Here is a 24,964-nt window from a genome sequence, read left to right as displayed (position 1 = left end):
AAGCAGAAGGCCAAAGGGGTGGAGTTTGAGGGCAATATGGGTGGTGGGAGCTCTCAGCCATACCGTCTGGCAGAAGTCAGTCGTTCTTCAGCCTTTGCAGCACACAGATCGCTTGTGAAGCAGACATGCATTTGAAAGTTGCGCTAGGTGATGCAGCAGAGTGTCCAGCAGCGATCCGCCGAAACGTTTTGTGTAAAACTAAACAAATCAACTACCGAGATGCTTACCATGTCGCAGGAAGCTTACGGGAAGGATTCTTTGTCCAAGCTTCAAGTGTTTAGGTGGCACAAAGCCTTCAAAGATGAAAGAGAGGATATCGATGATGAACAAAGCGGCTGGGTGTACATCAAGTTCTCAAACTTCAGACGATGTGGCTAAAATTACAGCACTTTCAGACCCTGATCGTTAAATGAGTATCCAAATGATTGTGGACATGTTGGATCTTAAAAATCGTTTGTGCATCGAATTGTCAGGGAAGAACTTTGAATGCAGAAAATTTATGGCAAGCTGGTTCCAAGGATTTTGACTGATGGACAGAAAGAAAACTGTGAGTTGATTTCATGTGATCTGTTCAACTGTTTGACAAGTCACTGTAAATTTTTGAAGCGAGTGATTCTGGGTGACAAAACAGGGTTTTTCAGTATACCCCAAAACAAACAGACAGAGTGCTGAGCGGCACACGCCTCAGTCTCCTCGTCAAAAGAAGACTCGAATGGAAACTGAAGTCCATGCTCATTGCCTTCTTTGACACCAAGAGAATAGTGCACAAAGAGTTCATACCAACCGGAGAGACAATTAAGCAGATTTTTACAAAGAAGTGCTATAAAGGTTGAGTAATCGATTTCTGCATATACACCTGAGGCTGACAAACAACTGAATTCTACACACACACACACACACAAAAAAAAAAAAAGCCTCACCAACCCACACATCCTTTAAAGTGACTCATTTCATGTCAAAACACAACTTTGCAATGTTACCCAAACCACAGTGTAGCCCCGATTTGTCACCGCCAGACCTTTTTTCTATTCCCTTGGCTGAAGTCTAGCTTAAAATCTAGCTTAATCACTGTTTTGACAATAACATGAACCTGCAGAAAAACATAATACACGTTCCACTTAAAGATTTCCAGACCAGCATCAATGGATGGCAGAGCCACTGGCAAGAGAGTAATAATGCACAAGGAGGCTGTTTTAAAGATTATTAAGTGTCTGTAAAACTATCTTCAAATAAATTAATTTTATGGAATTTCATTACTTTCTGGACAGACCCTGTATATAAAGAAAAATCTGTTCCTTTAAACTCTTGACAGAATAATTGCCACAACTTTGGAGGCATCTCTGCAAACTTTCATGGTGGATAGAATTTCATAATTGGATAAGATACTTTACTTTCATATGTTTCATTTCATGTCAAACGAATTATGTAGGCTATTAATATTGAAGATGATAATAATTAAGAAAACTGTTTTTATAATTTTAGACCAGGTATTTTTTTCTCCTATTCATGTAGCTTTTTTTTATATGCTTAAATCTCTGGAATTTTCACATATACAGCAATCAGCATTTTCTGGATAGTCACACTATATAGGTATTTTCATTTTACGAGCTCTTCATTTACAAGTTTCTTAACTTTATGAGAATTTTTTGGAGTTTATAAAAATTTGTGCTAATTTTTTTAAACTTTACACGCAACAAAATACAACACCAGTGACACATTATGGGGTTATTCGATCTAGCAATGTATGATACTAGTTAACATTTATCCAAGAAATGAGTTTTTCCCGAACATTGATTTAATAGAGAGGATTCCTAGCTGAAGCAGTCCTGCTGCCTGATCCTCATCATGTATGGAAGATATTTTGCACTCTGGTGAAAATGTTTCTCTGTGCATACTCTGTCTTGCACAGATCTTCGCTAAAGAACTGGTTTTCCATAAGTCAACCAGCCAGATAACCTGCACTGCTGAGGGTAGCTAGGTGATCTGAGTATGGTTTCAAGATGCGCTAATCTGATCCTTAATGAAAATCAAATGGCAAATTTATACTGGTGAGATCTGGCAACCCTTTTCACTACCCTCAAAGCTTTATAAGGTTGAAGGCTGCCTCATGGCTCCCGGGTTCAGTGTCATTCTCAGACTCCAGATTTTTATCTCTTTTCACTCCTTTTTTTTCTAAATATAAATAACTATCATTATGCCGGGAAAATGCAAAAATGCTAACATGTCAGTAAGAAACAAAGAAAGGAAATATTAGAGGAAAAATATGAAATTATAAAACATCACAAAGCCGGAAGCACTGTAAAAAGCATTCATGACAAATATTCATTGGGTTGATGTTGGCTCAGTTTTAAAGACTGAAGGGAAATAGTTGTTGAAGAGTGCACAGTCTGTTGAATTTACATGGTTACAAAGGACCACAGCATAACTTCCCAGAGATTTTAACTGCATGGATTAACAATCACACACAAAGCCCATCACATAAAACCATGCCCATTACATATATGCCATGAACTGTCTAAAAGTACTGTCCATTTTTCAAATGCTTATGAACAAAAAATAGGACTGCAAAGAAACTTTCGCCGCAAGCAGTGGCTGGTTTTCCCACAAGAAGAGGCCAGCGTGGTATGCTGTTACGGTGCAAGGTGAAGCAGCAAAACTGTTTCCTGAAAAATTATAATTAATGAAGAAAGAAATTAAATGTCTCTACAAGATTCTCAATACAGACAAGATTGTATTTTTTTGTAAAAAAAAGTGCCATCTAGAACTACACCGTTAAAAAGGAATTGCTAATATCATGCTTTAAACCTGCTGAACATTGACTAATTTTTATGCTTGGTGTTTGGAAGCTGAAACCATTGGTTGTTTATGGGTCAGAAAAACTAACAGCATTAAAAAGTATTGAAAATGAGCTTTGTCCTAATTTCAAAGGATTTGAGGAAAAACTACAAATAATTCAGCATGAAGCTGAAAAGATCACCCAAACTGCTGAAATGTTAAATACTGAAGCTTCTGCCAGTGATATAACTGATCTTTAATTACACAATAGTGAACCTTTCAAATGAAGAGTTGCTTGAAATGTTATCTTGTGAAAGTGAAAAGCAAGAGGAGTAAGAAGATACAGAAATTTACATTGCCATATTTACAGTTAGAATTTGAAGAAGCCTTTGCCTTTAGATTAACAAAACAATGAAAAGGATATGTAAACCTATGACATACTGATTTGTTATTCAGATAAGTACAGGGCTGGTGTGGCTGCAATCAGTGGCACAAATTTTAATTTAGAGAAGCACCGAGCAACAAAATTAATGGCTGGTAAAATATATACAATTTAGGGAAGGCACTGAGATGCAAAATTTACGGGTGGCAAGTTTTTTAGAATTTTGGGAGGCACCTGACAGCAGAATTTAAGGCTTGTAAATTGCACTGGGTGGCAAAATGTATAGTAACCGACATAAATAAGTATACATGGGAATTTACTTATTCCAGTGTCAGAAATGCCTTAATCATGTGCGTGAAACTGACATGACAATAATAAATAATTAAACAAATGCAATTCAGATTAACTTTCTCAGAGCATGATTGAAGCAAGACAAAACTTAACAGAACATCACAATTTTAGTTGTCAGTCTCATGATGCATTGCCAAGGGAAGGGTTAGTCAATGATTTTATAACTACTGCCCACTTTGTAGGCAGTAAAATTTCTATACTGCCCACCCGTTCACAGTAACTTAATACAGCTCAACTGAAAAGAAGTTTTTAAATGGAAGTTTAGTAAAAATATATAGTTAAATTTATGCAATTATTCATACTATAATTTAAAATATTAAACACTTAAGAGACAGAAAATTCATTAACAAACTACAAAGCCCTATAAATTTACAGAAACAGGAAAACACTGTACGAAGGGGATTGGTCAAGTAGAGAATTAAACTTTAAGGGGTGTGTATATATCAACACATCCATGCATGTTTTGATCATCCATGGTCATTATCGGAACCCCCCCCAAAAAAAACCACTTACCGTGAAAGCTTAAATCTTCCACTAGTGGATGGCAGGGACCAGGTTGTATATCTCTGGTCAAGAGTTTATAGTGAATGCTGGCTAATGCTGATGATAGTCATAAATTCGAAGGTTTTTAGATACGGCAAACATAATGTGAAATTTTCCAATTGAATTTAATTCGAGAAGAAAAATGAAGAAATGGTGATAAGTAAAAATTATATAACAGAAGTTTTCCACTGCAGTGACAATGTCCCAAATAATCAATCAATTTGTGGATAACAAAATCTGTAGTATAGCTCTAAATCCAGAAATCATTGCTTCTAATAGTGCAGAAAGTAACAGAAAGGCTGTTGAGAATGAAGAAATTTTCATTGACAATTTAGTGGGAATTCTTGATATGGTAATTACAGGACTTGAATAATCAAACTTCATAACTGAACAAGAAATTATGTCTGTGTATAAATTTGCAAACAAATAAAAATTGAGCTTTTTTTCTAAATTTTGATTGCTTAAGATTATAAATGATTTATTATTTCATTAACAACTACTTCATAATTTTAATTTTATAACTGCTACATGTCATCTTACTAGATTTAAATTGATGATCTAAAATACAGAAAGTTCCCAAATCTAGAATCGCCGAAGTCTCGACAAGTCTGGATCTCAGGATTATTGTAGTACTTTACATATTGTTTGTAGCAATATTTTAGAATTATATTTAGTTTTCTAACACTTATTAAACAGACAAGAATATTGGTTTTAAATTGTAAAATGTACTGTAAATGCTTAAAAAATTGTAAATTGTAAAATGTACTGCATATATTCTTATGGCAGATCCCGGCAAAAGCAATAGTATGATAAGGTTAAATAAAGTAAAAAGATTTTTTTATATGATTCGATATAAAGAAGTTACAAGCTGAGATTAAATAATCAGACCCAAGGCCCAAAATCTTCAGCTGAGTTCTATTTCATCAAATGTTTTTAATCACATTTGTACAACTAAATGCTCAGAATGCTTATATACAAAATTTAATATTATTAGGTATTTCTCCCGCCTTCTTAGCATGCCTTGGTAGTGTGGTGGTTTGCACGCTGAGCGCATATTCCAGAGGTCCGTGGTTCGATTCTTAGCGAAGGCAATGCTCATTTTTTATCTCTCTGGCTTCAAAACAAATTAATGTCTCTACAATATATACTTATGAGACACATATGATATATCCATGGCAATTCTTTTCATGTCATACGTTAAGCACTTACATAAAACTAATAATTATAGAACTTATAAGCAAAAAATTAAACAAGACAGAGTAGCAAGCAAATAATTGAAAAACTTCCTTATGTTTATTTAATCAAAAAATACCTAAAAATAGTTTTAGGACATCGTAATCCCAATAAACTATTATTATATATAGTCATAATTTAAATTTTTAGAACGTTAGGTACCTTTTACACATTTCAAGCCAATATCCAGCCCTTTCTTAGGATCATTTGATAACAGAAAGTACAGCACAACTTTTACAATAGGTATATTTTTTGTAAGAGAATCTTCTGCCAAATTTTTATATTCTTCCACAGAGGATAAGCCTGCCTAGGAAAAAAAATTAATTACTACTCTATTTCTTATGATTTTAAATACATTAAAATATTACTCTTCATTTACAACAACAGATTTCTTAAGAAAAAAAAAAAAAAAAAAGGAATATCTATTATCAGCATATCAACCTACAGTGTCAGAAAATTCATGTGTAACAAACCAATAAATTTTTCTTCATAGAATGAGCTGCAGGAAAACCTAATTACCTTTACCTTTGTTTCGGCCACCTGAGCTCTCTGCCTGTCTGTGAGGTATTATTTCGCAATGCGCAGATTGTATGCGTAGCTCGCATTTTGTTCTTGCATTCTTAAAACCGCTCATTGTAACTCTGTCGTTTTACTTTGTGCTGTGTTGTGTTTGAAAGTTCAAACCGCCGAATAAAGGTTAAATTTTACAGTCCACTCGCAGTGATGTATTCTAAGGTTTATTAATTTAAAGTTAAGATACCACTTCGCTACATTATTTGGTCGTCATACGCCGGAACTTCGAGAAAACCCCGCGCTTGTGAATAAGAATTCTACGTGTCCGTAATGGTGGTGATAATGCAATTTCGGTTTAGAATTCTCAAGAGTTACAGAATGGATACAGTGTTCAAGGTGAGTGAAATAGTTAACGCATTTTAATTGCATTTGAGATTTCCTTATTGCTACTATTTTTGTGTTTAAAGTATTAGTAAAATCGTGAATTTAGAATATTTTCAAAATGTCAGATATAAAAAAAAAAAAAAAAAAAAAAAAAAAATTTTGAAAACACAGTTAATTAAATTCATCGAGAGAATAGATTATGATAACTTAGATAATGCTGAAGCTGAATTAATCTTAGAAAAATGTAAAATCTTTAAGGAAGATTTTAAATCTCTATTTAGAGAAATTTATACAAATTGTGATGATGAAAAAATAGACACTTTCGTTGAGGAAGAACAGTCAATGTTAGAGAAAATTGAGGAGGTTCACTTAAAAATTATTCGTAAGTTAAAGATTTACAAGGTAGTAAATGCAAATGGCGATAAACCTGTCGTACCTGAATCAATTTCTGAAAGTTTAAAGTTACCGAAATTATCTTTACCCACATTTAGCGGAAATTTAACTGAATGGATAACATTTAAAGATTTATTTAACGCTAGTGTTCGCAACAATCCAATTTAACGCGAGTGTTCGCAACAAAATCTTTCTGGAGCTCAAAAATTACAATATTTAAAGAGTTCTTTGAAAAATGATGCTTATCGCATTATTCAGTCAATTCCCATAGCTGATCAAAATTTCAGTATTGCTTGGAATTTACTAGAAGAGAGATTTTCTAATAAGATAGAACAGATATTTGCTTTTATTAAAAGAATTCTTAACGTTTCACAAATACAAATGGAATCTGCATCATCGATATTAAGTTTAGTAGATAACGTAAACGAAATAACTCGCTCATTGGAAATATTAGATCAAAGGATAGATAATTTTAGTGATACTTTGTTGTTGTATATTATTTTGCAAAAACTTGACGTTTCGACAAAGTTGTGGTGGGAGCGTCAATTAAAAAAAGACGAAATACCAAAGTTGAATGACTTGATAGAATTTTTGAAGAATTACGCTAGAACATTACAGAACAGTAAACCTTTAATTAGTAAAAGGCATAAATCAGATAAACCAGTGTATAATAGGGTTACATCTCTGATTACTAATTCTACCTGCTTATTTTTTAAAGAAGATCATTTTTTTATACAGGTGTTCTAATTTTTTAAATTTACCAGTACAAAAACGAATAGAGTTTGTTAAGACTAATAAACTTTGTTTTAATTGCTTGTCTAATGTCCATAAAGTTAAAATGTGTAAGAGTGCAAACACCTGCAAGCATTGTTTTAAGCATCATCATAGCATTTTGCATTTAGAAAATAATTTCAAACCAAAAAATGCATCTAGATTCCCTTCACCGGAAGCACAAGTGTTTGTTCCGAAATCGCAAATTAAACCAGAAAACAACTTGAGTGAGGTTTCTCCAACTGTTTGTGCAAACAACTATGAAAATCAACATTTTGGTGCTCATGCTTATGGTAAACGTAGTCATGTACTTTTGTGTACTGCTTTAATTAAGGTTAAAAACTCAAAAAATGAATTCATAAATTGTAGATGTTTACTAGATTCAGGTAGTGAAAAATCATTCAATCGTCGGAAAACAGCTATCAATTTAGGATTGAGCATAAAGGATTCGAAGATATTAGTGTCATGCTTAGGTACTTTCAATACAACTACTACTGGAGAAGTTGAGTTGTTGGTTACACCTCATTTTAATACTAATTACAGAATTTCAACGTCCGCTTACATAATAGACAAAATTACAGGAAACATTCCAAGTGTAACATTACCTTTGAATTTATATGAAAGTTTCGAAGATTTAACTTTAGCAGATCCTACATTTCATGAATCGGGAGAAATTGATATTTTACTTGGAGTTAACGTATTCCTTACTTTAATCAATGGCGAGGTAATTAAAAGGGGCAAAAATCTTCCATTTGCATGTTGTTCTAAGTTAGGATGGATAATTGCTGGAACTACACATTTTGAATTCCCAAACCGTAAGCAGGTTTCAGTCAATACGCCAAACGTAAACACGGAGGAATTAGTTAAATCATTTTGGGATTTGGAACAAATTCCCACATTGAAACCTTTAACTAAAGAGGAAAGATTGTGTGAAAATCATTTCGTGGAAAATCACGTGCGTAGTGAAAAGGGTCGTTACTCAGTAAAACTGCCATTCAAGCCTAAAAGAAATGAGTTGGGTAATTCCAGACCATCAGCCTTTCGCAACTTTCTTAGTCTAGAACAAAAATTAATAAAAACTCCTGAAGTATATCAACAGTATAAAGACTTCATGTCCGAATACTTATCACTTGGACACATGGAAGAATTATCCGATGATAATCCAGATAAAGTAAATTTTCATTATTATATACCTCATCATCACGTGCTAAAAGAATCAAGTCTTACCACAAAATTACGCGTCGTTTTCAATGCTAGTGCCAAAACTACATCAGGGATATCGCTTAATGAAATGCTAATGAATGGTCCCAAGGTACAAGACGACTTATTTACTATTCTTTTGAGGTTTAGATGCTATCCCATAGCCATTACTAGCAACTTATTGAAAATGTATCGACAAGTTCAAATTCATGATGAAGATCGCGATTACCAAAAAATATTTTGGAGAGATGATCCATCGAAGCTGATTAAAACTTACAGGTTGTGCACAGCTACGTACGGCACTACTTCCGCTTCATACTTGGCTACTCGCGTGCTCAAACAACTAACAACTGACGAAAGAACTAAATTCATAAAGGCAGCTGAAATAATATTACATAATTGTTATATTGATGATGTCCTATTTGGTTCAGACACAGTAGAAGACGCAGTAGAGTTAATTTCACAACTGAGTGAACTTTTACAAAAAGGTGGCTTTCAATTGCATAAATGGTGTACAAATGATCGCTCGATTTTAAAAACTGCTTTGAGTGCTCGGAACTCAAATTCTTCATGTACAATATTTGATACTAAATCAATAAAATTATTGGGTTTGGAGTGGTATCCAACGCAAGACGAGTTTGTCACTTTGGAAATCTCGAAAACAGAGAGTGTTCTACTAAAAGAATAATTTTATCTTCTATTTCGAAAATCTTTGATCCACTTGGTTGGTTAGCACCTTTTATAGTTGCAGCAAAAATCTTGCTTCAAGATATATGGAAATTACAAATTTCGTGGGATGATCCCTTGCCAGATGAAATCAATCAAAGATGGAAAATCTATTGTGAAGATATCGCAAATCTTGAATGCATTGCATCCATATTCCTAGGAGAGTATTATTGCCCAAATCTACAAATGTAGAACTTCATTGTTTCTGTGACGCATCAGAGAAAGCTTACGCCGCAGTGATTTATTTAAAGTCTTCAAATCATTCTTCAATTTCGGTGCAGCAGCTACTAACATCAAAAACTCGCGTAGCTCCCCTGAAAGTAATCTCTATTCCTCGTTTAGAACTCTGCTCTGCAGTTCTATTAGTGCATTTGGTTCAAGCTGTTCAGAATTCATTGCAAATTCATGTTGACAGTATTTACGCATGGAGTGATTCAATGATAGTTTTGTCCTGGATACAATCAGAACCAACACGCTGGCAAACCTTCGTAGCCAACCGCGTCTCAGAAATTCAATCAGTCTTACCTTCATCGCATTGGAATCACATAAAAGGAAAGGAGGATCCAGCTGATTGCGCATCAAGAGGTCTTTTGCCTTCAGAACTTTCTACTCATGACTTGTGGTGGACAGGTCCTCAGTGGCTTAATTCAAATAATATTCCGTTCTCTATCAACTTACCATTTTCAGAAGAGTCTTTAAGGGAACAACGGAAAAATATTTCTTGTTCAATTGAACAGTCGCTTCGCAAATTCCAGTCCTTAATGAAATTTCATCATTTTTGAAACTTAAAAGAATCATCGCATGGTGTTTTCGGTTTGCGAATAATTCAGCTAAATCTACCGCAACAAGAATTAAGGGTTACCTTAAAACCGAAGAATTGCAATACGCTAGAAATGCAATTGTTATAGTAGTTCAAATGGATGAGTTTTTTAACGAATATAATCTTCTGAAAAAGAATCAACCGTTAAACTCAAATAGTAAGATCCTTTCTTTGAACCCGTTTATCGATAAGAATGGACTTATACGCGTTGGAGGAAGATTAAGACAATCCAACATTGCGCAGGACAGAAAATATCCTATTTTGTTGCCCAAGAAACATCACATAACACAGATTATAGTGAATCATTTTCATATATCCCATCTTCATGCTGGCCCCCTGCTATTGCTATCAGTAATTAGAAGAGAATATTGGATAATCCACGCTAGGTCAGTTGTAAGACAACAGATTTGGAAATGTGTGAAATGTCATCGTGTAACAGCTAAAACATCTACTCAGATAATGTCTGATTTACCATAGTCTAGAGTCATTCCGTCAAAGGTTTTCTCCAAAGTTGGAATTGACTACCCCGGGCCGTTTCAAGTGAAGCCCAGGCAAGGTCGAGGAGTAAAACCAATGAAATGCTACATTTGTGTATTCGTGTGTTTTACTACAAGAGCTATACATATTGAATTAGTAGGTAATCTTACATCAGAATCATTTATTGCCGCTTTAAAGCGCTTTGTGTCTCGAAGAGGAAAACCAGAAAGTTTTTCCTAGCTCAGATAATATTGTGCGTATCGTGAAGATCAAAACTGCTAACGGAGTTTTCAAAAGGCCAATTCACAAACTTAGTGTTTTGCCTATCAATGATTAAGTTTTTTTCCTAAAGCATTATAACTTTGTACTTTGCTTTAGCTATAATTAAGTTCCTGAATTGTATCAAGGCTTCTGTGCATCTGTTTTGAGAACAATTTAGTTTCATTGCATAATTTCATAGTATGTTTTCTTGTGAATATTTTAATGATACATTTTTGCATAATTTAATATTGTTATGATAATTTCATTTGTAAAAGCTATTTAGTTTGAAACGATGTTTCAACGCCGGGCGGAATGTTTCGGTCACCTGAGCTCTCTGCCTGTCTGTGAGATAGTATTTCGCAATGCGCAGATTGTATGCGTAGCTCGCATTTTGTTCTTGCATTCTTAAAACCGCTCATTGTAACTCTGTCGTTTTACTTTGTGCTGTGTTGTGTTTGAAAGTTCAAACCGCCGAATAAAGGTTAAATTTTACAGTCCACTCGCAGTGATGTATTCTTAGTTTTATTAATTTAAAGTTAAGATACCGCTTCGCTACAACCTTTAATACAATTTTATGAAATACAGATAATGATATGGCCTGATCCAAAAGTGTGATAAGTGCTTCATACAATGTTTTACCAGCAAAGTTCTGCAATTCGGAGTTTGATCACTGAGTCACTGCTCATAGAGCCAAAACACTTTTTGTAAGGCACAGAAGTAGGATCTTTACAGTGGAGAGTTGTTAACAATTTAGAAGAAGTGCAGATAATTATGGAAAGAGAAAGATAGCTGAATATTTCATGACAAGCTGTCCTCTGGAAATGATATGAAAACTATGAAAATGTTAGAAATCAGAGACAAAGAAGTAAAAAACTGTTCTTTTGGGATAGGTTTGTTTTAGTAACTGTCTGCTACAATAAGACCTTGGAAGTTATGCAGTAAGCTCAAGCTTGCAGTCATCAGTGCAACTTTTGTATTGCAGTTAACTGTACATAGAAGAAAGCTTTATGCCATTTGACAAACTGCATAAAAAAAAGGGTAGGCTTGCATTTGTGCAAAGAACACCAGAGCTGAAATCAACAATATTGAACATTGTCGTAACTTTAATGATGAACCAAACATCAGATTCTGAACATATTTACAATTGAAAGTAGGCCAGGCAAAGAACCTGACGACTATCTAAGGGGATGAATGTCTCTGTAGAGAACTTTCTATGGGAAACTGGCTTATATTCATGTTATACATGAGGAAAAACTTCAAAACTAACCACGCAGCCAGCCCATTGCAATATATGAAAGAAGCCATAAATTCAAAATATTTCCACACACCATAGTTATCACTATAGCAGCAGGATGGAATTGTATGAGGATGGAATGATGTTCAGTGGGCATACTCATAATGCACCTTTTCTGGAAAGGATCTGCCCTCATGTCTAGATGAAATCTTCTCAGGCATTCCCATTGATCAAACCTGCTTGATGAATATTTTGAAAATATTTATACTATGAATATTTTGGCTTGAATCGAGCAAGCCAGTCAAACTTGCTAATTTTAACCTCATACAGAAATTTCAGTATATCCTAGGAAAAATTCTCTCCCTAAATTCTCTATGATTTGCAGACCATACTGATGCAGCACTGGAACTATGTTTAAATTAGACATCACATAAAGAATATAGAACAGCAAGTGTGTAATTCTTGAAAGCATACTCATATTTGCTTTAGATTGTATTTATGGGGTATACCATGTATCATCTCAAATAAGCTCATTCAGTTTAACTCAGCAATATCTGAGATATCAAGTTTCCACCCCCATTCCCCAAGTTAAAATAATCTTGAGCACCACTGCATATTTGATAAAAAATCAATGTACACACAGGCATGTAAAATATTCAGATGCTGAATTCAAAAATATATGCATGGAATGATATTAAACCATTGGAAGGATGCAAATTTAGAGATTTTTGTGGAAGGGGACAATATGATACACATAAAAACTAGCAGAACAGACTCCAACGAGTGGTCAGAACTGAAACAAAGAAGTCACTTGAAAAGGAGGAAATAATATATTTACACTAAATATAGCAAAACATAAAAAGAAAGCATATAAGGGAAGTTCGGCGTCACAATGTGCATCGCTGTTTTCTTCAGATGATGGAATGTAACACTGGGGAGGTATGCTGCATTTTTGTGGAATTATGGAAAAAGCACAAGATCTCACTTCAATGCTTTTTTGTCTCATTTCATTAATAAATGTCATAAATTAGTATACGTTGTATAACTGTAGTCACTAAATATTAATTAACATATTATTTAATCATCATTAGCGCTATAAATGTTTGAACTGATAGTGTGATAAAAATAAAAGAAATGATGAGATACTTATACATTAGTACCACATTAACATAAACTTGAATATGAAAGAAATATAAAATTTGTTAACGTATCTCATTCTTGAAAGAAGAGATTTAGATCAATACTTTATTGATTAGATAGCATACACAAAAATTTCATTATCAAAAGCTTCTGAATTCGAGAAAAGCTAAGAAGTAACATAAAAATTTTAAGCTTCTGTTAAATCCGGTATTTGTAATTTTTTATATAATGGAGTTATACTTTAAGTTAGCAAATGAAAACACATTAATTAATTTACAGCAATAACTTATTGATATAAATATAAAATGCTGTTTAAAATTCACTACAATTAATATTTTGAACCAGAAAAAAACTATCCATTTTCTAATGAATCACAAATAACTACAAAAGGGTATCACATATAAATTAGCAAAATTCATTTTCACAGAGCCTTTGATATTCATTCAGAAACAAATATTAAATTAAATACAAGAAAAGCAGCAATCGTGATTAAGGCAGTAACTTTATCGCTGCTAGCATTTCCGCATTATAGGAGATTTCATGAATTTATTGGAGAAAGGATTTTGCAAATATGAGATCTGTCCACAAATAAAGTACATTTCAAAATTTCAATTTTTGTTCAAATATTTTTCTATAACCATTAGAATTATTAGATTATTTTTTGATTTTAAATAGCTTTGGTATAGTAGAGTCCTGTAAACTCAACATAATGTGGACTGAGAGACTGTCGAGTTTCCAAAAAGTCGAATTTTACGGAATAAGGGTTGGGTTTTTCAGAATTCTTACTATTTAACTGTAAATTGTTTTAGACATTTGTAGCACAATATCGGACACGAAAAAGTGCAGCACACAATTGAATTAATGATGACTTTTCTTATGCCAAGTTCAGCATAATGGGAGTCATAAAAAAGAACAAATACCCTACAATAATTGAGTAAAAAAATACATACAAAAATGAAGAAACATTATTATTAGTTCTTGGTAGAAAGATATTGGTAGATTAATGGCAGATTGTTTCTCACACTCATTCTGTTGTTGTGCAGCTTCATCTCGTAGTTGATCGAGGAACAAAATGTCCATATCCAGATTCACCTTGCTCCTCCATGTAACCGAGCATTACTTCAGCGACCTTTAGTCCTTCACTATGGGTTATCATTTTAGTTTTTCCGTTGTGTTCAGTCTCTTCGTTTTCTGATTCCTTTTCATCCACATTGTCTTTCACCAGTGCAACTATTACTACATGTACTGAAATTTCATAATTTTCATCTTGTCCCATACATTCTTCAAAATCACCATCACTAACTTCTTTGCAGCCTGGAATTTTCTAAGTAAGTCAACTATTTCAGAATTTTCTGTCTCCTCTGCTTTCGTAAAATTAGTTTTCTGAATGATCCAGCAACTTTCTCCAGGAACGAATGAGGCTTATCTGCTCGATTTCACTCCAAGAATGAGCCCTATCTATCCAATATATCTATTTTCTTCAGTTTCTCGGTCATATCACATCCTTCCTCCATGGCTAGAACAAGTGATGAAAGAAATTTACGCCTGTATTTTTTCTCCAATACCTCCAAAACGCCCTGGTCCACTGGCTGACACAGTACAGTTACGTTAAGAGGGGAAAACATGGCCCTTATATCTTCGTCTCATAACTGTTCTGCATCAGGATGGGATGAGGCATCATTGTCTGTAATGTGAGTCGTCTTCCTTGGTAGACTTTTTGATTTAAAAAACTCTTCCACCAATGGAACGAACTGCTGCTGAAACCAATCATTAAACATTGCTCCATTCATCCATGTGTTTGAGATCGATTCCGGTACCAAAAAGGAAGAGCATACTTGGTTTCGGTCCCATTAATGTACTTTTTACGTTTTTAAACGACCGGGGACTTTTTGATTTGCCTATATGCGCTAGTGTGAGCTTATGGCTGCCTGTTACATGCCATGATTGTGACTTTCTCCTTGCTTCTTTTGTAGATAGGTGCCGATATTTCTTCCCTGGATGCCAGCATTTTTTAAGGTAGCACTCGAAAAGTCAGACCAGTCTCATCACAATTATAAATTTAATCTCCAGATATACCCACCTTTTCGATTAGTTTGTGGAAATTATCCTTGAATATTGCAGCATTTTCCAAGTTAGCAGATAGCTTTACCGCACAAACGTTTAACTACCTGATGCCGTACCGCTTTTTCCATCTGTCGAACCAACCACCAACAGCAGTAAATCCATGCTCTCCTTCTTGAAACTCATCATAAAATTTTAGAGCTTTCTTTTGTAAAATTCGTCCTGAAATGGGTGTTCCCTGTTCCCTTTGCTGCTTGAACCATAAATAAAGCGCCTCGCTCACTTTTTTGTATTCACCACCTTTCATAATTTTTATTTCCTTTAAACTATCCGTACATGCTCTTTTCACACACCAAGACTCAACTTCGAACCTCTTCTTTTTCCACCCTTTTTCACCTTAGTAGTCCATCCAACAGCTAAATCTATGGTAATTTTGTTATCACTTTCCTCAGTCTCTTTAAGGCACCTACACTGGTTATCATAAATTAAGGAAAAATCACAAAAATAGCGATAACTCCCTCAAAAATAAGCCAAACCGTGTAAAATTTGAATATGTTGCCAAGTAAGAGTAGCCGAGTAAAACTGCGATATGCAAATTAGTGGCGCTGCTTTCGGAATACGTCATCTGAGAGGAGCATAAAAGTCCATGTTTGAGTGCAAGCCCACATATTTCACTGTGACAATGACATCAGAAATTTGAGATAGCCAATTCGTAACAATAACCTTCAGGCATCATTTGCCTGCAGAACTACGATGGAGAGCCATTGGGAGACTAGAGGCAGGACAAAGTCAAACAGAAGTGGCCAGATGGCTAAATGTGAGTCCTTCTGTGGTTCATAGACTTTGGAGGCAATTTCAAACCACAGATTCGGCATCTAAGGAGGTTCAGCCAAGGACGGCCAACTGCTACGACGAGCGCTGATGACCGATATTTGGCATTATGTGCACGCAAGAATAGAACAGCTACTCCGACTCTTCTTAGATCCTCCCTTGCTGCAGCCACCCGAAGGTTCGTGTCAACGTCAACTGTGCGTAGAAGGATTCACGAAGGTGGTCTGTATGCGAGGCGACCAGCCATTTGTGTGCCGCTCACATCCCGCCATAGGAGGGGCCGGTTTTCAGTGGGCACGACAACATGTCCACTGGACGCCTGATCAATGGAGGGAGGTTCTCTTTACGGATGAGTCCAGGTTTAGAAAGCGATAGTAGGCGTTATTTGATATGGAGAAAACCTAGAACCCGTTATCATCCGTCAAACATCCGTGAAAGAGATGCATACGGAAGGGGCAGTGTCTGTGTTTGGGGTGGCATCTCTTTGGGTGGACGCACACAATTCAATGTCTTTCCAAGAGAAACCGTGAATGCTCAGATTTATAGAAATGACATCCTTGATCATGTTTATGTGCGTCCATATGCCGGGGCAATAGGTGATGCTTTCCTGTTACAGGACGACAACTCAAGACCACATAGGGCTCGCATCGTAGATGATTATCTTCAATAGGAAACAATTATGCGCATAGAGTGGCCAGCTCGATCCCCGGACTTGAATCATATCAAGCACGTTTAGGATGCTTTAGGGAGACGTCTAGCTGCTCTCAAACCGCCCCCTCAGACCTTTGTCGCGCTTGCAACTGCTTTGCAAGAGCAATGGCTCTCGCTTCCTATGGAACTGATAGACCGCATAATTGAAAGCATCACACATCGCTGTATGTGCTGTATTGCTTCTAGAGCCGATCATATTCCATATTGAAGGTACTTTTCCTAAAGCAAACTGACACCTTCGATTTGTTCATTTTATACATGTGCTAATTTCTATACTACCATATTTGTCTGGTAATTCCTTTTTATGTTATTTGATACCTTACTATGTGCTGTATATTGTGGGTAAGTTTCATTAAATTCTACATGTAACTTTTTCAGTAATCGTGATTTTTGTGATTTTTCCTTAATTTATGATAACCAGTATAGTTTCATTTCCATTGCCATGTTAGTTTGTTTTCTTTTCTTTTCGAACGATACTTTTCACTTCGCAGAGTATCAGAAGTCCCCCAAAATATGTACATCTTATACGCTTGGATGTGAACTGTGAAACGATACCCGTAATGAACTGGTGTCAGTTTAGTTCGCAATAAGATGCAGTCACAAAAGTTCAGACAAGTCTCCTAACGTTTCTTAAAAATAAAAAGGAATGTGAGCCTGCGTCCAGCCGCTACCCCTTCCACTGATATACAGTAATCCTCGACTTATGTGATACACCCCTCAACTAAATTTGAAGTTACATAAGGACGCATAATCTGTAAAATTCCAACTGAAACTTACCAATAAAAAATATGGACTCTGTGAAAAATTTCTCCTTTTCTCGAACTGCATGTCTCGCATGCCATCAGTATTCAAAACTGAAAACCGAATGGGCTGGTAATAAATCAACAAAACTGCAACTGTGATTAGTTTAAAAGAAAAGTTGAAAATTATTCATACGTATGAACTCGAAAAATTTATATCAACAGTAACTCGAGATATAAATCAGCCTATTTTTATAGTGAATAGGCCAGTGAAAAATGAAGTTCGCGTTGTCTAAAGCATGAAAGGTACAGTAATGTTGAAATGCACAAACATTACCAACATAAAAAAAATAGGCCTGATTTTAGAGATGGAGAAAGTTGCGTCTCACTTGATAAAAGGTCTGATACAGAAAAGGATACTACTGAGTTTTCTGATCATCCAAGGGAAGGCTAAGCGTTTGCACAAAGATTTAGACCAAACAGTTCGAGAATGTTAACAACCGCATCTATTCTGATATGTGTAGCTACACGGCCAAAATACAAAAAAGCATGTGACTAGACTATCTACTCTAGGTATACACTGGTAGACAACAGCTATGGACGGATGACAGTAGCAGCGATAACAGCAGCAAAATGGAAGGCAGAAAAATGTGGAAATTAGCACATTTTGTTAAATGGCAGAAAAATGTAGAAATTAGCACATTATAAGTGCGGGATACAGTAAGACGTGTTGTGCGTATGCAAATTCTGGATTGCCGAGGTTGTTCGTCACGTGATGCGCTGAAAAAAGTGATAAAGGATTTGATGCGTGTTGACTTTGTTGTTGAAAAGCAAAATTTAACAGGAAAGAATCAATTGACGAACTTGGAATTTTCGGTATATCTTCCCGACATCAGTTAGATGAATTTACGCGTGATTGTATTATTGGCACGGTTGAAGAAAGGCGAAAAATAGCAGATATTCATGCGGAATTCGACGTCAGCCACAATGTTCTTTCAAGGCTTTAAGAAATCATTTCAAACAAACAGAACGCATAGCAAACGTCACGGGAGGAAGTCGTGTTCGCGGTACGACGCCTGCAAAAGTAGATATATAGTGCTATCGACAAAAAGAACAGAAGATTAGTTATTTGCTCCTACTGGCAAGAGGATCTCCCGAAAAACTGTAGCCAGACGTTTGCATCAAGGAGGACTGTCCTGCTGTCCTGTTGTGTGCATTCCATTGCCCAGACAGCAACGTACCACCCTTTGTAACGGTGTCGAGAGCATCGTAATTAGACTCAACAGAGCTGGGCTTGTGTACTATTTTTAGATGAGAGTAGGTTCAATCTGTTACTGGATTATAGACGCCAGCTTATCTGACGTGACAGTGGTACTGCTTATCGTCCAGAAAATACGCAGGATAAAACCAACATCCGAGATGCAGTATCATGATATGGGACGGCACAATGGCCGCACGCCCCTACATGTGGTTGCAACGGGGACAATGACTGGCCAACGATCCACTAATAATGTTCTGCTGCCTCATGTTCGCATGTTCCGTGGTGCTATCGGTGACAAATTTGCCTCCATGAACGACAACACAACATATCGTTCACCAATCGCTGTCCAGGAGTGTCTAGATAGTGAAGATATTTAACGCCTCGTATGGCCAGCGAGTCTCCAGATCTGAATCCCATTGAAAACACTTGGGATGCTTTGGAGAGGAGTCTTGCTGGTCGACAATGCCCTCCAATAAAGAAAAACAACCCTCATATGTGATCTGACTGAGGAATGGGATAAATTACTCCAACAGCTGTTGAATAATGTTGTGCAAAGTATGACACGACGTGTGGGATCCATGGTGACCATATCCCTAATTGACATCTTACGCCAAAATTCCCGCGGAAGGTAACTGCATTTTTTCCACTTTTACGTATTCAACACAATATGACCATTTTGTCGCTTGAACACTTTCCAAAGCTTCTAGAATCCAACCCCGAATAAATCGTCTTTCTTGGTACAGAGCCGTAGCTAGTATACCCTTCCTGTGTGTATTGGTATATTTTAGTATTCTTGCATAATTTTATTTCACTTGGCATCCAAATATACTTACTTTCTAACGCGCTATATAGCCGTTTGTGATTAGTCCTTCGCCGTGATTCGTCCACCATTAACCATTATAACATTATTTAGAGGAACAGAAATTGTCATAACAGTATTTCTCTCCATCCACATCCAGTGCCGACATTCTCACTACAGAGCCAAATCAGTTCTCCTAAGACTTTTATTTTTTGAAAAAGGTTATTTCGGTTTGTTTCTTTTTCCTCTGGATATTTTTCATACTTTTACATCTGAGTAAGTAGTGCTACATGATGTTTCCCATTTAAAAGAATACTGTGTAATGTACATACGTATAATGTATATTACAGTTTCTTATGAAGACACACAAAACTTACGTAACAAACTCATGTAAAATTTGAATAAAATGCTTTATGGAATGCTTAAATGTCGTTTCACAAAGCTACATAAAACAGCCTTCTGTTGGCTATTTAATGTAACTTTGGAAATAGCAAAAAACAGGTTCGATACTGAATAATTCTTTTTTCTAATTTCAAAAATGTGGCGCACAATGAAGAGTATTTATGAGAATGCAATATACATAGATTTCATTATTTATTATTAGGTATTAAATACATATGCGCATCAAGTCACACTCTATCTTGATGGAAACTTTAATCTCAAATATGATTGTAAGGATCCTAAGTTTTACTAACGTTTATTTTATTTTAAATCTTTACTATCACTTCTTATTTTCTACTTCCGGCCATAATTAAAAGCTTTTACTTATTTATGCAAATTTGTCTTGCTAACGCCAAGTACTTAAGTTGTGGCTTTTTGCCAAGCAAGAGAGAGGAAGGAGTTATTAGAAGCAGGCCTCTTGCCATAGTAGTTTTACTCGTTTGCTGGTTGCCTTCAAGGCCAGAGGTTTAATCCTCTTGATAATTTTAAATGTATCGTAGTTTTAGCAGCTCTCTGTACTACATACGGCTTTTTGTTAATTAACGGCCAATCTTAAAGTAGGCACTTGTATATTATGCCAAAGTTAGTTTAGTTAGAGTTTTAGTTAATATTTTTATATTCTTACGTTCAGACCACGAGTGGTTGGTCTCTGTATTCCGAAGTCCGGAAATCTCTGTAAAGATAGAAAAATAAAGGGTTTCGTATACCCTTCCTGTGCGTATTGTCTACTTCCCACATTTATTGAACATAGCTTTAGTAAGCTCCCTGTTTCGAGTCAGGACAGTTCATGTTTCCAAGGCAAGTAAAGAGGAATACAAGTCCTGACAGTGGCGCCCGACGAAGAAGAATAACCATGGCCGAGTTTCAAGAAGAACCTGTGCTGCCTGCAGAAGCGGCTCAGAATCCAGAAATGCCAGCTGCCGCCCTGGAAGGATTTCGTTACATCGTACAGACCATGCGCGCATCGATGAAACCAGAAGTAACATTCTATGGAAACTCACCGGTAACCAGTTTTTGGGAAAAATTGGATGACCACTTCATGCTGTACCCAGTCCATGAATACCAGCGCTTTGAGGGGCCAAGCGCTTAATTGGTTCAAATGTATAGGCAGAAGCCTCTTGGGTCAAGCGGGAAGTCCCACCTATACTTACGAAAATTTCAAGACTGCCTTAGTAAAAGCCTTCCCTGTCGTAAGAAATCGTTCCAAATTAGAAGCGGAACTCTTCAGCATATACCAGAAACGAATTGAAAATCTCTCAAGCTTTATTTTAAGAAAAATTCACGTCTTTAAACTCTTGTATGGAAGCCGTCCGGATCCTGAGATAATCCAAGTGATTTTGCCGAGGTTACTTCCCCAAGTACAAGACTTTATTGGATTAAGGAATCCGACTACACTGGAAAAGTTATTTGAGCTAGCAATCCAGTTTGAAAGTAGAAGAACGGCGGACATTGAAAGACGACGCCAGTATGAGCAACGAAGCCAATTTGGTACGCCAAGACCACAGCAAAGGCAAGAACACGGTTACGGAAGCAAATCGAATCAGTGGGCAAGGAAACACGAGTATCCAAAAACAACCGGCGAACGTCGACAGTTCAATAGTAAGCCAGAAAAAAAGTCTGAAGGCCAGCGGAAAAAGAAGGAAGCCATGGAAAGGAAGAAACAAAATTTTAACTAAAACGTATTTCTGCTGACGGGAGGGTGCGGAAATCCGAAGGCCAAGAAAACCCCTCTTCCTTCAAGTTAAATACAGTTATGGTGAAAAATTTGACTTATCCAAAGATTGAAGTTTTGGTGAATAACATCCCAGCCACCGCACTCCTGGATACAGGCGCGCAGTGTTCCTGTGTGGCAGAAGATTTTTTTAAGAAGTATTTCCGTAGATACCGCATATAGAATTCGGATAATACGACAGTGTTAGCTGCGCAGGAAGAAAGATGCAAATGCATAGGTAAAATACCATTATATATTCGTATCAAGGACGAGCAAGTAAAGATCATATTTTTTATCGTAAAAAATTTACAAGCTCATGTCATTTTAGGGATAGATTTTCTTTCAGAGGCAGAAGCAACGCTGGATTTTAACGAAGCGTCCCTTAAGCTGACGATGAAACCAGTTCGAGAAGAAAAAAGAGAACCACCGACGTTAAACCTCGACCACCTGCCTAAGGAAGAGCAACAAAAAATTCGACAAGTGGTAAGTGAATTTGCTTCGTTATTTAGTGATATTCCCGGATTTACTCAAGTTACTAACCATAGTATCGACACCGGAGATTCACTGCCAGTTCGCCATAAACCATATCGATATGATAAGAATAAAGAAAAAATTATAGAGTGGTACATTCGAGATATGTTACGTAAAAAGATCATAACGCCCATCTCAAGTAGTTATGCTAGCCCGGTTGTGTTATGTAAGAAAAATAATGACTATACGGTAACACATCCGAAAAGGTGGCGTTTTGCAATTGACTATCGTAAATTAAACTCCATGACTAAATATCCGGTATATCCGTTACCTATTATTGAAGAAATTCTAAGGAACATAACTTCTACCAAATATATGACTACGTTAGACTTAACGACTGGTTATTTTCAAATAGGGCTTAAACCGGAAGAAGTGCCTAAGACTGCTTTTATAACCAAGTCTGGCACTTATGCATTCTTGCGTATGCCGTTTGGCCTTTCAGGGGCACCGGCAACATTTCAGCGATGTATGGACATTGTGCTAAGGCCTGTTCTTGGAAAGACCACATTTATCTATTTAGACGATATCATTATTACTAGTGATAATCTGGACCAACATGTACAGGATTTAAGACAGGTGTTTTCATTATTAAATGAGGCCCGTCTAAAAGTTAATGTCGAAAAGTGCAAATTTTCAGCCCCTGAATTAAAATACTTAGGTTACAAAATATCTCAGAAAGGAATCGAGACAGAAGAATCAAAAATAATCGCAGTGCAAAAGTATCCGCCTCCAAATACGGCGAAGAAGCTCTCTTCTTTTCTAGGACTTTGTTCATATTATAGGTCCTTTATAAAAGATTTTCCAGCTATTGCTGAACCATTGTTAAAACTAAAAAGGAAAAAGGCAAGATTCTCGTGGACGGCCGAAGCCAATAGTGCTTTCGAAAAATTAAAGCAAGCATTAACGCAACCCCTGTTTTGAAATTTCCTGAAAATGATGAAAATTTAGAAATTTCAGGATTTTGCGGTGGGAGCGGTACTTTCGCAAAATCAGCAGCCCGTGGCATTTTTTAGTAGAACTTTAAATCAAACAGAAAGAAATTATTCCGCGACTGAGAGAGAGGCACTTGCAGTTCTGTTAGCAGTGCAAAAGTTCCGAGTCTATTTTCGAACGGCGCCAATAACAGTGTATTCTGATCATGCGGCGGTAACTAGATGGTACTCAGGGAAAAACTTATCCCCAAGGTTAATAAGATGGGCACTCAAGTTACAAGAATATAATCTGGTAATTAAGCACACCCCCGGAAATGAAAATATCGTAGCAGATGCCCTATCCAGAATAAAAATAGATGAAGAAGGTAATACTGTAAAGGTGGCAATGCTCACAGCATGTACGATACATTCCCGAGAAACTGTAATAACCGAAATGGGTAAGGATCCTGAATTTAAAAACATTTATGAGTATTTAAAGGATCCTGAAAATTTTAGCCACCAAGATATTGTGGCGATAAGAAATAGGGCGGCCCATTACGAACTAATAGATGATCTATTATTTTATACAAAAACTACGAATTCCAACAACGAATTTCGACCTGTTATCCCAGCTAGTCTTAGATTAAATATACTGCAGGAGTTACACGACTCCCCTTTAGCTTCTCATGCTGGTATTCGAAAAACCATCCAACGCGTACGCGAAGCAGTTTATTTTCCTGAGCTGCAAAAGTTAACAAGGGCGTATGTCCAGTCCTGCCCAACATGTCAAGCAGTTAATTATATTAATTTCCGCCCGGCCGGGTTTCTAAATAGCATTAAATCGGAATTTCCAAATGAAATAATTGGCATCGATTTATTGGGCCCTTTCCCGAAAAGTCAGTTAAATAAAAGTCGGTATCTCCTTGTTATGGTTGATCATTTTAGTAAGTGGACCGAAATTGTTCCCTTAAAACGAGCCTCCGCGAAATTAGTTACTGATTCTATTTTAAATAAATATATTTTAAAATACGGGGCGCCCCTAAAAGTTATATCGGATAATGGTCCTCAATTTGTAAGTAATATATTTGAAGACATGTGCCAAAAACTGGGCATACGTCATTTAAAGATGGTCCCGTATCGGCCGCAATCAAATATAGCGGAACGGGTCAATAGAAATATTGTGAAAATTATCCGTAGTTATGTTAAAAATTTTCATAAAAGCTGGGATAACTATGTCAATGAATTAGCTTTCGCCCTTAGGACCGCAAAACACGATACGACGGGCAAAACTCCTGCTGAGTTATTTTTAGGCAGAAAGATTATAACGCCGTTAGATAAATTATTTTATGTTCAACAAAGAGCCTCAGAATTTAAAATGGGCTATATAGAAAAGTTAATTAAAGAAGCAAAAAAGAACACTGAAGTAGCACAAAGAAAACAGAAGCTCTATTACGATATGAAACGACGGGGAGTAACTTATAAAGTAGGGGATGAAGTGTTAAAAATTAAGCATTCACTTTCTTCAGCACCAGAAGATAAAACTGCCAAATTTTATCCACGATTTGAAGGACCATATGTCATAAAAAAAATAACTCAGGCTGTAGTGGTGTTAAAAGCCAAGAATGGTGATACCTGCACCGCAAACGTTGACCAGATAAAACCATTTTATAAGCGTAATAAAATGCCAATATTTCGAGATCTTTTGCAGGATCCGGCACGGCAGGCACAAGCTGCAGAGGTGGAACAACGACAATCACAAGGGCA

The 24,964-nt window shown here is 36.2% G+C and overlaps 1 protein-coding gene across 1 annotated transcript in view; it reads right to left on the bottom strand.

Annotated features, from left to right (window-relative positions):
* Positions 1-24,964, bottom strand: part of LOC118200694 (WD repeat-containing protein 17-like) — a 326,195-nt gene that overhangs the window by 35,295 nt on the left and 265,936 nt on the right. Inside the window, exon 22 of the mRNA XM_085808418.1 lies at positions 5,447-5,591. Coding sequence (XP_085664544.1) covers positions 5,447-5,591 — 145 coding nt within the window. The remainder of the gene's footprint in view (positions 1-5,446; positions 5,592-24,964) is intronic.

This window comes from Stegodyphus dumicola, chromosome X1 (assembly GCF_044657685.1).
Source record: "Stegodyphus dumicola isolate Sdum_Otavi_A_Nest chromosome X1, ASM4465768v1".
Lineage (NCBI taxonomy): Eukaryota > Metazoa > Arthropoda > Arachnida > Araneae > Eresidae > Stegodyphus > Stegodyphus dumicola.
The sequence above is the reverse complement of the archived record's forward strand: the minus strand, read 5'-3'. Positions and strand labels throughout refer to the sequence as shown.